Below are 14880 nucleotides of genomic sequence, written 5' to 3' on the forward strand. Positions count from 1 at the left end.
TCACCTCTTTTGACCAGCTGGTTATGCTGCGTTTGATGCACCCCAGGATGGGGTTTGCCCTCCTGGCTGCCAGGGCACACTGCTGACTCATGTTGAGCCTGCTGTCGATCAGCACCCCCAGATCCCTTTCTGCCGGGCTGCTCTCCAGGCACTCCTCTCCCGATTTATACTTGTGCCCGACGTTACTCCATCCTAGGTGCAGAATCCGGCATTTGGTCTTGTTAAATTTCATCCCATTAATCATAGCCCAATGCTCCAATCTCTCTAGATCCTTCTGCAAGGCCTCCTGTCCCTCAAGAGAGTCAACAGCACCTCCCAGTTTGGTACCATCAGCAAACTTGCTAATGGTGCATTCAACTCCTGCATCCAGATCATTGATAAATACATTGAACAGAACCGGCCCTGGAATTGAACCCTGAGGAACACCACTGGTGACCTGTCACCAGCCAGATGTAGCCCCATTCACTACAATCCTTTGAGCTCTGCCCTTCAGCCAGTTCTTCACCCAGCGCACTGTAAACCTGTTGGTCCCACAATTTGTCCAGAAGGATGCTGTGAGGGACACAGACAACCCGTTCAAGCACACCACAAGCAGTCCTCATGTAGCATAACTCCGTGATACCTAGGGGAAGAAAATTCTTGACACAAAACACTTTTGCAGGATTTGAGCCTCAAACTTGCAAAGGGAAGATTAAGTCTCACCCCCCTGTAGCACCCTGCTACTTCACAGGAGAAGGTTGCATCCGACCAGCTCTGAAGCAGGGACTGCACATTGTGCTGGCAGCTATTTCATTACCTCTCAACGATGCAGATACATTTTTGACAGGATAATCTTGTCTCAACTGTCTCAATCATTTCAATGGGCCCACAGGGACCTTTCTGCAAACAGATGAGTGGCACAGCATAGAGGAAGGGCACCAAAAGTCACCATTAACTTGGAACCACAGAACAGGGCTGAAATCCTGTCATTTCTGTCGAATTACCCGGCTGAGGTAAGAGAGTATTTCAGTGTTCTCAAATCTGAATTCCTAACGGTGTCTTTCCAAGAAAGACACCCATTCTCAAAGAATTAAAGGTTACAGTACTACCCCTTCCCACCACTTCAGGAATTGGTACAGTCTTTTCATTACATTACTGGCCTTCTCCAGAATATACAGTACCTAACAATAAGAAAAGTATATAGCAACACTTTTCTTCAACTCTTTAAAAGAACATAACCGGTCTCCTCATAAACTCAGGTCAAATTCTACTTGAAAAGAACAACCATAAGTAGCTATGCCACCTTAAGTCACCACACACACACACACAAAAATCCATTAAAATAACCACCCACCAATATAGGATTTGATGTTCTTTATATTCACCACAGGAAACCTTAAAAACCCTAAAGAAGAATTCACATAAAGGAGTTCTTCAAAAGGGTTAGAGCAGTGGCACATTATTCTTACTCTGGGCTCAAATGAAGAGTAACAAAACACACAAAGGCCTGGATAAGCACACAAGATTCCCTTGGCGGTTTGATTTTCGTCTGGTGAATTGATTGACTTGTACCCATCCCAACCGTTCTGAACACTTTTATAATAAATTAAAGCATTGATATCAGTAACACACATAAATTTGGATTATCATAACCAGCCAAATCTAACCCTAATATTCGATCGTTATCAAACAATCAGCAATAAAAATGTTTTTAAGTTTCTCAGAAAAATCTGAAAAACATAATGACATCAAAACTATTACTGAAGAACATTTACAGGCAACAGACACATCAGAAAGCATAGCCTGAGAACCTCGGAAGAGGTACAGGTTGGAAAGGGGAAGGGAAGGAGGTACACTTTAAAAGAGTTGCCTGAAAGAAAAGTCTCAGAATTCAAAAAAACGGGTCTATTTGAAATATCAAATTGTAGGGTATGTGGTTATTTACTAACAGCATTCCCAGAGTATCTTTTGGCCAACTACTGGAATAAGCAAATAAATCCTACCAGTCTTATTGAGCACAAAGCAACATGCATCCCTATAAAACATTACAAAAATATATCCTTTCCCTGTGTTCAAGATCATACACGAGTATCTTTGACATTTATTATCCACTCCTGACCACGGTTTATTACAAAACAAAATAGAGAGGGAAAAAATCAGTTTAACAGGAAACTTTCCCAGTTAGGACCAACACATACAGCTAAAACTGGAAAATGTGATCCTAGCTTCCTGGCCTCATCAGCAAAGTTTGTTTTTCTACTTCATGTGTTACACCCAAGTTTTTCCATAGGCCTCCAACTGCATACTGTTGAGTTTTGTTTTTATTAGCTTTTGGAACAGAGAACAATAATTATCCAGAGTTTAAATTCCTTTATAGGAACAATTCATTTGGAGAAAACAAAGCTGGGGGGGGGGGGGGGGGGAACTTGTAACAATGGAAAATACCAAAGGTCTTCCAAGACTTAGATAAGGAATCAGGCACACTCCTCCATCCCCCAAAATACTTGAGTGATGGATAATTTCTTTTCTACGGTAAGACTTCACTATTGTTCCTAATTGGAAGCATGTTAAATTATTTCAGTCTCTTGGGGAAAAAAAATAATCGATGCTAGGACCCAAATAACCTTCAGGTGTCAATACAGATTTATGGCACCATTTTCTTCTGACTTTCTGGTTCAACCTACTTCAGCCAGTTGACACTACCAAATTTCAGTCTTTTATCTGGCAACGTAGCTAAAAGGAGCACTGCAGACCACTCCTCACCTAGAAACTGAAGTCTTAGTTAAGACCCTCTCACACCTTTTGAGCATAACAGGGTACCGTTACCAAGTTTGGTCAGAAGTCAGCTTAGCTTTGAGGTCTACCTCAAAATCGCCAGTGACACGCGAAAGGGCAGAAAAGCAAACATCCTTTCCTTTTCCAAAGCTGCTCCATCAGGACAAGTTTTAAATACAACGAAGACTTAGCTTCCAAAAATTGACCACTGTGCACAGTCTGGCATTAATCACACAAATTTGTTAAAACCAGTCCTAGAAGGAAAGATTAGGAAGTGCAAGTAAAGCAACATTTATTTGCAGATACTCTGTTTTCTAACACTGCTTAAATGTTACATTACAGAAGTTGCTTCCTGGAACAAGAAACACCAGCTCACCTCTTGCTGCTACAGGAAAGTCAAGAAGCTATTCACTGGGCAGAGAAAATGGAAATTTCTGCTAGCGTTACAAAGTAATCCTTTAAAAAAAATTCTTACATTTCAAATTTAGGATGTTTTGGCATCTAGCAATCGATACCTTGCCCAAAGAGCCTGCAGCCTACATGGCAAAGACAAGGGGATAGGGACGCTAACAGAGCTTGGTGGTTTACTGCCTGCATCTTCCAGGCTCTAAGCTGCTAATGCTGACCAAAGGACTTGCAAGTAGCATCTTTGAATCGTGTGAGTTTTAGTTTATTTAAAATTTTTTAAAAAGCAAACCCCTGGGGAAAACAAACAAACAAAAAACCCAAACACCTTACCTAAGCCAGTAAATATCAGGATGTGAAGAACATTTAAAACATTAATGTCTGGACTATTCCATGTGAACTAAATCAAAAAATCATGCTGATCTGTAAATGTTAACCTGGTTTATTATTTTGCTGGTCATGAGACATGCAGTAAGTAGCAGATCTACACCAGCCCTTCATAAATCAGTCAGACAAGGCCAAAGCTGTATAAATTGAAGAGTACAGCCTTACAAATATAAATATGTGTATGGACTAAGTGCAGCAGGAGCCAAATTAACCTTAAAAAGTAGTTGGAAACAGAAGTTGATGGGTTTTTTTTGTTTTGGGTTTTGTTTTGTTTTTTACTCCTGAATGGCTTTGCTTGTTTTAGTAGCATTTTTGCCTTTGACAGAAGTTTTAAATCAGCATATTTCTGCACAAGTGAACCTATACTGACTCATACTGGTTTATGCTGCATGAGGAACTGGCCAAGCTCTACACATATTAATGCGAAAAACATCATTTCAGAATTGCACTAAAACTGAATTCTGCTTGTTCAGCCATAATCAATAGACAGGAAACACAGGATACGCATAAAAAAAATGCATCTGATTAAATTAGAAAACTAATTTGTGCCAGGTTACACCTATTACTGATCCAATAAAGCCCCTTCTTGTTTAGGGGTCAGGTCATATACCTGGAAAAACAGCAACATAAAAAGGTACTAGTCATTTTTTATAGGTTTTTTTTCCTCTGCTAGACACCAACAGTCTTCACAGCATGGTTTGGCTTTGTCTAGATTAGGATTTAGGGACATACACATCATGTTACACAGAGTCATATTAAAAAAACCCCAAACTCACCACAGTCTTTACTGAATACCCAAAGACAGTTTAAATGACTGGCTTCTTTAATCAACTCAGCACATGCTCAGCACTATTTGTTTCGTCTTGCCTGATATCGGAGATACTGCTTGCCAGTTCAAACTAATACCCCAGTTTAAACTAGAACATTTAATAGTGAAATTCAGCCCTTCGTTTTCAGAAAGGGTGTGAGCAGAAGGCAAAGGCTACGTAAGCCCTCCACGGGCCCTGTAAGCGACAGTGCCTTTCACTCCCGATGAAAAGAATTGAAACTCTTCCAGTACATTGTATGAACTGATTCCCAGCGACGACTTTTTCTTCTTCCAACATGCTCAAAGAACTAATTTTCTTGTGATGTTATTACAGTTCACATAGATCAATGCTAAAGATCGTGGACCACATTTCACCACCACGCTATGCCGCTGTAATGCCATTAAACAAATGTTCTTTCTAATCCAGCATTAACGGATCACACTGTGAGCTTTGAAACGGGGTTCAGCCTGCTCTCGATGTCTAAATAAAACTTACCAAACCAAACCCAGTGACACAGGCATTAATCTGAAGTAACGTGGCTGTGAATCAGCCCTGGTATTTTTGTTCGGTTTTCATGGCTTGTCTCTACCGGTGCTTACGCTACGGAGCGTCCGCATGGAAATTCTGCCTTGGACTCATCTCCAAAGTGTATTTATTTCCATCAGCTAAGCTGGACAGCTTTAGAAAGTTGTTTCTGTTTTAAAAATAACACATGCAGGATTGTAAAAAAAAAAAAAAAGTGTAAAAAAAATTTAAAACGCAAATTTTTGTTGATTGGACCATTATGTACTTTAATAGGCTTTTTTTAACTGTTGTTCTGGATCTGGGTACATGTGGCCGCCATAGAGTTTCAAAGCCCTCAGTATAAGCTTCTAGTCCTGTATTTAAAAGGATATTTAATCCAAATCCTCCTTTTATTTATTAAAAATGCTTTTGTATTTTTTGTAAACCATATCTTCCCTCAAATCTCAATTGCTGCGTAATAAACACATTGCATAGAAATAAATCTGTCTGAACTTACCATTTTGCTGATACTCTCTGAAACATCCTGTTGTTAAGCAGATCATTGGAGTTTAAAAAAGCAGCTTTATGAGGCTATGAGAGAATCAGAGACCTGTGCTTTATTCCCAGGTCTGCTGTGTGCAAGCAATCTAATCTTCACTTGCCGATGACTACACCCACAGAGAGACCTCAGCACTGAGGTGCTCAGTTCTGTCATCCACCAGTGTGTTGGGCATGGTGGCTCTGTGAAGGATGCCTGCCTGGAGACCAGCACGGCACAACAGGACTTCCAGCACCCTTTCCAAAAGAGCCAGCGAACGAGCACAGTTGCCAGAGAGAAACCAAAAAGAGAGGACTCTTTCATCTGCTAACGGCAAGGTGGAGGGAGGCCCTTTCGGTCACACCTCAGGTCTCAAATCCCTTAGTGCAGAACAGGTCACTATTATTTCAAACCAAGGTCAAGAGATCTCAATCGGCCAGAGCTCACTTCACTCAGTGAATTGCTGTGGCTGAGAGACCTTAGCTCATCTCCTCTTCTCTTGGTGAACGTGTCAGCTATAGACCTGTCCAAGCTGAGGTTTGGAGGTCCTCTCCCCCACCCTGACCAATCCCAAAATACTTTTCCAAAGATGACTTAAAAGCCCTGGATCAGACGGGAGGAGAGGAAATGTGACACTGCAACCTAGGCAGATGCAGGCACCAGGGAAACTAAACTCACGCCTTCTGCTCCGAAGACCACATTTGACATTCGGTGGTCGCTGGGCATAAAAAAATGGCCTCATCTGTCCTAGGGTCAGGAATATTGATGGCAACATTCCCCTCCTACATGAGCAACTTTTCTCTGGTTGTAAGGAGTCTGAAAACTTTTTTATGCTAAGCAGTTAAGTTTTCAAGTGAAGCTGAGGAAATTGCCTTTTCCTCCAGGAAGAAGTAATAGAGTGTTAGTGCACCTTCCCAGAAGGTGAGAAATTTTACTCCTCCTTGAACTGAAAAGTTTTAGTTAGCCTGGGATGCAGGTATAGCTACAAGATTAAGGGGGGAGAAGAATGGAGGGACAACTGTACAAGTTACTGCTGCAGCATGGCAGGATTGCAGTGCATGCATTTATAGAAGTTATTATTAATAATGAATGTTAGGACAAATAAAATTCAGATGTTTTCCACGTAAGGAACAGTAAACACCAGAAGTGGCAAACAGGACTCAAGTGCTCTAGCAAAGATCTCAAGTCAGGTCTGCTGTAAGATTTCTGCTTATACATGAAAGTAAGCACCATTAGCCAAAGGAGAAGCCACAGATGCTATTTCTCATGGAAATATAAAAACAGATCCATTCACCAATGGATTGCAAGTGATAAAACTAGCCTACACATTTTTACTGGTTCTTAATCTCTCAAGACCATTCGCTCACTGTATTACCAAGAGATGAGCTTATCTGTAAGGTTCATCAGAATTTTTTGATTAAATGACCTTAGCAAGAAACAGGAATTTATCTATCTGAAATATCATTCTACTGACATTACTGATCTAACTAATACAGCTGGCCTACTACATTATTACTATAATGAAGCAAAGCAGCATAAGGCAAAGCAGGACCTAGAGAAGCAAGCCATAATCACAACCTAGCACCAAGAAGCCATCCAGCGTATACAATCCATGAACGTGCCAGTCGTTTTTCCTCTCAGAGAGTGCTGCACTGTTCTGTTTTGTGAGATGCATTACCTCATTTCTGCGTATCATCTTGACTCAAGGAAAACAGCTCTGACTTAAGTAGAACACGGGGTTGTTAGTGCTTTTATTCAAATATCAAGGGGCTACTGCTACTTGTAAATGAAAGAAGCATCTTTCCAAGACTGTAGCTACCTCCCACACTGAACAATGGGTTTGCATTAAGCGTATAATAAAGACCCGCAGATAAAAAGACATACTTCACAACTAAAATGAGGGGGCACAAGGCGGCACGAGGCCAGAGAATTCACCGGTTCTTGCTTCATGCAGAACTCCCCACTGGTGCAAGAGAGGCAGCAAGAAGGTCAGAGAAGCTCAGGGGAAAAGAAAACTTCACAGCCTGAATAAGCAGCAGGAAAACAAGCAGGGGAAAAAAAAAAAAGTAGGGAAAAGAGTTTAGATGCTCAACACCCCCTGAAACAGATCTGTAACCACACACAGAGGACTTTCTACTGTTTGATTCATCTCTTTTACATTTGTATGTACTCATGCAGTTTTAATAATGCCTTAGAAAACAATAATCGACAAAATTACCCCTCACACACTTTTTATTTCTCCTACACAAAACAATCTCCAAGACCTCTGGTGTACAGCTGGCCTCTAAAATCAAATGGAGTAAAAATACCAACATAGAACCTGGTAATTCCCAAGGCACCCAAAATTTAGAAATAGTTAGGTTTTGGAATTGTCCCTTCTTTCACTCTGTTTTAAAGGCAAATTTCTGATGTATCACATATCGAAAACCCCTGGCACGGCCTCACTGCGTTGTAAGCTCGACCTGTGATTTGGTAATACATGTGCAGCAAAATCTCTGAGGCGATGCTGCGTGCTGACTAATGCCCCGATGCAACCCTGACTAGGCTGGGTGAAAACATCACAGAATGAGCAAAATATTTGCTACATCTCTTAGCTGAGCCTCCAATGGAGATCCTGCAGATGCCTGGTATTGACTCGCAAGACAAGCACTTCAAACCATCTCTGTCAAGGGCTTGCTATGGTTCTCTCCTTAGTAAGAGGATGAATGCCTTTGCAAAGTGGTTTGTAGTTCAGAGAAAGGGCAAAGCTTGCCTAGTTTTGACCATACGCAAGAATGACATTAAAAAAGGGTACATAATATCATTAACTGGAAGATGGAGTCAAAATATATGCCTTACTGCCCTGAAAGGTACGTGAAGATTTGCATAGCCAGTACCTCATCACTACTTCTCTGGGAATGCTATGACCAAGGCAACAGCTGCTACAGGGAACAGTGTAACAAAAGGAAGCACCTTTAAAATGTACAGAGGTATCCCAAACTGAGCAATTTGCCCTACACATTGTCAAAATCAAGAGGTTTTGTGGTTTGGGTTTTTTTTAAATATCTTCAGCTTTGCACAATTAAAAATAATTGCAAAAATTACAACGTTTGTGCTTCTTAAGTGATTTTTAACTTCTGTTACCCTGCACCATCTGCAGCGAATGCAGAAGTACCTTTAAGGTGGACAGAGATTGCACCTGGACATGAAGTATTTATAATATCTATCTGTGCACAATTATTCTAAACAAAACACATTAATATGTTTCATATTTAACAGACAATCTATTGAGGAAATAATGTACACCATAGTGGTATCAAGACATACTGTTGATGCCCTTGTTACACACTCTTATATGTTTAATAGTAAAAGAGTGAATTATGATTACAGAAATTGTAATGAATTTATATACCCGTGTGCCTGTGTTTGCATGCGTGTTCATGCACACAATTAAAACCTATACAGATTACAGATTTTATCTATGAAAGCTATACAGAACTAGAGAGAAGTACCAAAGGCTGTAGCAACTTGAATTTTCTCTTCACACAAAAAAACCCACCCACATCATGCACAGCTGAGAAATCAAAAATGCTTCTCTACATTTGCTGACAGGTAACGTTACATTGTGCAGATGTGAACAATTGGTCATTTCTGAGAGTGCCACCCTAAGAAATTAAACCAATTTGGTAAAAGTTCGGGGGAAGTATACGTCTTAAAGTCTCACCACCTCAAATGAGAGATTCCAGCTGAATTCAAAGGGTAATGGACACTAATCTACATGCTCCCAAAAGCCTCAAGGATCCTATCTAGCAAACACACCAAATAGCTGCAAGGCTTCCAAACTATACTAACTCTTGATCAATACAAATTCAAGCACAAACCCCAAAAAGCACATTACCACCAGAAATATCTATTCCATTTGAACAAGTTTTTGAGGGAATGGGTAAAAAGAAATGCATCTTGGGGCTGTGAGTACCCCAGGCAATTTGGATCCTTCTAGAATTATGTGTATTATACCCAAAGTGCATACCAAAAGAAACTCCTCAGTATAGGCTACCTTCGTTTTGACCCAAATCACTACAGCAACCTTGCCTCTGTTCAGAGAGTATCTTCAGCAAAGCCATTATCTCCAGAAGCCATATTGCTCTGAGAGGAGAACACAAGAGAGTCTCTTGTGTCCTATGGGCAGCCAGTGGGTAGCTCCACGTTCGAAGTACTGAAGTACCCTCTTTTATCACCAGAAAACTCAAGGGAGAAGGTGAGCCTTTCAAAAGCCCTCCCCGTTTCACAAAAAGTGCCTGTACAAACAAATTAAACCCAGGCAGACATTGCAGGTAAGTGCCCAACTGAGGGACAGATGCTTGTCTCCTCCTTACCCTAAGGAGTAATTTTTGATCAGGTATAAAATCCTTGCCCTGTTATGAAGGTCTCCAAAACACAATCAAAAAGTGTTTTGTGAATACCTTTGTTTCCAATTTAATAATCTATTTTTTTAAATAAGCTTTCCAGCATAGAACAAATAAGAAAGATGATAGCAGTTCCCATCCCTCCCATTCTGCTAATTGTTCCTCTGGAATACCACTGGAGAGCCGAAACAATATTTAAACTTTCTTCCACACTTTTTTATAGTCTTTTCATGTTTGTAACATAACAGATACTAAGCAGAGTGGCATGGCTGCTTTTCCTGACTTAACTACAGCCCTCCAGAATGGCCTACAGTATTTCCTTGTAAATGCAGCTGAGAGTTGCATTATTAATACATTGTATGCCCATCACCGAAAAGATAAAACATTCCAGTATAAAAAGAAAATAGCTTAAAGATAAATAAATTTATAAATAGAGTCAATAGAGATCAATAACCACCTTTGCATTAGGAATAACTTTGTTTTTTCCCCTGGAGCATGTTATGACTGGATACGCAAAAGCATTTTTCTATACTTGTTAAAACCAGCTCCTTGTAGACTATGTTGTAGGTGTCAGAACAAAAAAGAGCTCTATTTCAGACCAGAACACTCCCCAGCCCATTAATCTGGTTCCAGTTCTGACATGGAGGAAAGCATATCTTCTACCATTCACTTCACACTTTCCCAGTAGCATGTGTCTAAAAAGACTGCAGAATCTGCCTCTCTTACTCTGCTTTCTCCCCCTCTCTCTCATACACTAAAACATACTAAAAATACGATTAACCATCTCAATTGTACTTTACCATGAAAGAAAGCTGTATTTTTCATGATGCTTGTACTGTATTGCATGAGGCCTACTTAACAGAATTAATTCCTGTCATCCAACGTGCAAAATCTCAATGGGAGCTGCAAAGGCCTAAGTGATTGGCATCTAATTTGGTTTTGAAAACATGTCACTGTGTATCTTCTGAACACTGAAGTCTAATTTACATCTTTTTATTACAATGCCATAAACTACTGTAGTTTGGGTGGGAGTGGGGGGGGTGGCGAGTTATTACTCTCCAAAATCCAGCTAGCACTCCAAGTGTAACTAGTTCTATGCGTTCTGTCTACCACCCATTGGTGGCCACCTAATCTGTTGGAGTCTATGAAAAAAAGTTGGTGGTGGGGTTTGGCTGGGTTTTTTTCCTACTTGGAGAAGCAGATCCAAGAATTAATCCATCTTTGAATACCTAAGTATTGCAATTCAGTTCAATGTATCTTCAAGCTCCAGAGATTTTGGGTTTTTGCTCTTCATTTCAGCACGGCTGATTTCCTTCTATCACAGCCTGCAGAACCAGTAAGGAGGTTTCCGTCAAAGCAAACAAGGCACAGCACAGTCTGCTTCAGCTCAAAGTAGCTCATTTAACCATGCATGCCTCACACCACACGCACAGAGCCTTTGTTTATATTACCTCTCTGCTAGGAAAGGTTACTACGCTAAAAAGAAGGTATTTTGGTACTACAAATCATGGCAAAAGCTTGTCCAACAGTCTTCCTCCAACAGAACTATGTATGTTCATTTTGCGACATGCTTGCCCTGCCACTCTCATGAAATACACTGATCATGCTACATCATCTCCTGACTTGGTACATCAGGTGAAGAGAAGCTACTGTTGGAATAATTTCAGCCCTACCTGAGCCACGCAATCGTTACTTAGTTTGCTTTCCCAGAGACCTGCCAAGAGCTGTGGAAACTCCTTGACACAGAAGCTCATCAGTGTACTCCATCTCAAGATCCTGACCAGAAGTGGTAGGCTTCAGCTTCTTGAACCATTTTCCAAATAATTTTATTGAATGCTTGAATTAACAAGGGTTTATGCCATGCAGCCACAGACTTCCCTCTGTCTCATTTTAAGGTATGAAGTGAAACCCCACAATTATCTACTGTATTACTTCTTCGCTAATGCCCCCAGAAGTAATGCGCAGCAGCAGCGATATCGCACAGATTATGGAAAGAATATCTTTCACCTCACAAATAGCAAGTTATTTTAGATTTCATTTAAACTACAAAATAGTAGATTTAATTAGAGTCATTATTTGCTTAAAAGTTTTTTCCTTCCCCTATCTCCTTCAAACTTTGTTAACCTCTTTGATTGCTCTGCTCATAAACCACATCTGATCTTTCTTTTTTAAGAAACATTTTGTTTTCCTGAATAGCTTTAAAGAACAGTCTTTAACAAAATCATCACCATTTTGTTAGAGAAGAGACAACTTTATTTTCTAACAAAAAGGATGGCGAAAGACAGGGAGGAAACTTACTCTGTTGAAGATAGGGTAGTATTTCTAGCATTGTCTTCTCGGGAAAATGCAGAACACCCTGCACTGGGTTAGAGAGTCAGTAAAAAAGCACCGAGAACAAAAAAAGAAGAGGAAACCGTTTTTCCCTTTATTTAAAAAGAAAAACTGGGAACATGCAAGTGAGACAGAGAGGGTTGCCGTATTTACTCCTGCCATTACCAAGGTGATTGTAATGGCTGGGATGATAACTGGTAAAGAACTTGCCTTACAGAACCAGCACCCTCATCAGCCTTCCAGCAAACTATTGTCTGTGAAATAAGCAGCAAACCAATCCCAACCTTTCATGTGTTCCCATCACCCTTTCCAAGTTACTTTCACAAATGAACAAAAAGAGACCTGTTAGAAAAATCTAGAACTCATCGGATATTAAATCAATTATTGGCCACCTCGTGGCCAACAATAACTTGCTTGGATTACCAATTCAGTGTTCCCACTGTAAGACAGAGAATAATGCAACAACTACGTTTTAGATGTACATTTAACTGGCTGCTCCATCAGCTCTGGACTGAGTCCATAAATGGCTCACTTTCCAGCATAATTCACATTACAAATAAGATCCATTGACCTTTAAGAGGGAGCAGGAGAAAAAAAAAAGAGCAAACCAAAGTCTGGTTTAACTACAAGTACAACTTTCTGAAGCACAAGTTGAGGCATTTTCAATTACCTTTCATCAAATACTCAGTGAAACAGAGGAGATTAAATTAAGTGCACTTCAACTGAATCATTTTCTGCAGAATCAAGCAGTCTCAAATTGCTCAGCAACTTGATAAAGAGTAGAAAATCCTGCCCTTCTGTCATGTAAGTGAAAGGCAAGTACAAATGTATTATATATTACATTCGTATGACACAAAAGGCTTTTCTAAGATTAATATTAAATCTTAGCATTAAGAACATAAAGATACTAATGTTTACTAAGTAGGATTTAGCACACAAGAAACAAAATCCTTTGTGCTTAATTTCTTGAACATGTATTAACAAAGTCCAAGACTGCCTCTGGGAATTTCCCAAAGCAGCGAAGTATCCATCCCTTATCCAGATGCAGGCAAGTCAGCAAGCTCAAACTCCAATTTCTCAAGTTTTATCATTGTCGATCATGTTGTTGTCACAGAATAACTTTCACATTTTTCTTTGTTTAAAGATTAGACTAACTATAATCTCAAAGATTGCTGGACTGATGGCACCATCACCCAAAAAGCAGTAACGTGCATCTAAACGATTTGTTCTGAACTACCCCTGCTCCCCTAGATGCAAATAATGTTACAGTTTCCACCACCCTTCCTCATGCTAGTTCAGTATAGCATGTCAGAATTACACCTTATAAGCTAAATAATCATATTAATTTTTAGTAATGTTATTTTTTGACTCTTCCATTGCTGCCATTTTCTCCCTGAGGCACCGTCCTACAGCGTGCTTTGGCAAAACCTGCATCATCATCAGGCTCTTTCAGATCCACACTTTGATGTTACCCTTTATAGACTTAACCTTATAGAAAGCCTGTCAACCTGAAAACCAAGAGACTCAGCTGCACGAGGGCAGTTTTCACACTTTTTAGGCCTTCGAGTTCAAATTCAAACCTGTTTTAGAGTTGTGCCCTATGGGATGCATTACAGAATCACAGCAGTCTTTTTTCATTATCTGAAGATCTTAAAACCCGTGTCGCTGTCCTAATCATTTAAAGATATTTAAATATTAAAATGAATACTTAACGGCAAATTCAAAAGGATAAATTGTACATTTAAAGCTTTATGGTCAAACATAATAGCTTCTGATTTAACTCCTTTGGGGAAAAAACTCCTACTTATAAATGCTCAGTCTTAAAAAAAGCTATTTCTAAATTACTTGAGTCTTACACTTACACTTCATATGTTGGTAGTATGACTCTCAGAAACTACCCTGTCTATAGTCAGAGGCAGATACACAGGGAGATCTGTAAATTGAATCACAAACTCTTAACCAGTAATCATCACTTGAATTGGCAACCTCGGGTGACAGGACAAACAAAACAGCAATGAATTTATGGTTTTAGTATTTCCCTCTTCTGCAGGCAGCCAAAATGATCTGACACATTTACGCACGTCACCTTTAGCAGCAGATGTCAAGTGAGTTATTTGCCTGTTCCCCCCCCGCCCTGCCTCATGCTTAAAACCTTCCAAATGGAATCCCAGAATATTTCCCAGCTAGAAGCTATGTATGAAGCCATGTTTTCAAGGGGGGGGTGGGGGGGGTGGGAATTTGTTTGGGCTAATCCAGCAGGCAAGAAGAAAATGTTGTTCCTTACAGCAAATGCAAGGTAGGGGACGATGAATGGGTTTTCTGAGGTACAGAGTCCCAGAGAATGGAAAGAAAACATTGCATATCCATCTTTTCCATACGAGAGGCTGTGTTTTATTTTATAATGCCACAGTGTAGATAAAACATATTATGCCTTCCTCTACAAATCATGGGCCTTGGCAGAGATCCTGCAAAAGAGAAGTTATCTAGTTTCCACAGCTGTCCCTCTTTCCTCAAACTTCACCCTAAAATTTTTGGGATGCACATTGGACTGCGTTCAAATTCGCTCTTCTCCGTGAGATTCCCCAATAATGAGATGAACATAATGAAATCACAACTCCAGCAATGCTCACATAAATCTAACTAATTTTGAAGTTGCTGTAATTGATTTGTGTTACAAATAGACATTTCAGCACAAAAGCAAAAGGCTTGCTCCCCAGTGCACCAGGTCTATAAACTAGTAGTGACACATTACTTCTCATAGTGTGCG

General features: G+C 40.1%; 1 protein-coding gene across 1 annotated transcript in view; it reads right to left on the reverse strand.

The window, feature by feature from the left end:
• PPP3CA (protein phosphatase 3, catalytic subunit, alpha isozyme) overlaps positions 1 to 4756 on the reverse strand; it is a 130780-nt gene extending 126024 nt beyond the window's left edge. The window contains exon 1 of the mRNA XM_009327079.1: positions 4723 to 4756. Coding sequence (XP_009325354.1) covers positions 4723 to 4756 — 34 coding nt within the window. The remainder of the gene's footprint in view (positions 1 to 4722) is intronic.
• Between the last annotated feature and the right edge of the window lie 10124 nt (positions 4757 to 14880).

Source organism: Pygoscelis adeliae, unplaced genomic scaffold (assembly GCF_000699105.1).
Source record: "Pygoscelis adeliae isolate BGI_AS28 unplaced genomic scaffold, ASM69910v1 Scaffold87, whole genome shotgun sequence".
In the NCBI taxonomy this organism is placed as follows: domain Eukaryota; kingdom Metazoa; phylum Chordata; class Aves; order Sphenisciformes; family Spheniscidae; genus Pygoscelis; species Pygoscelis adeliae.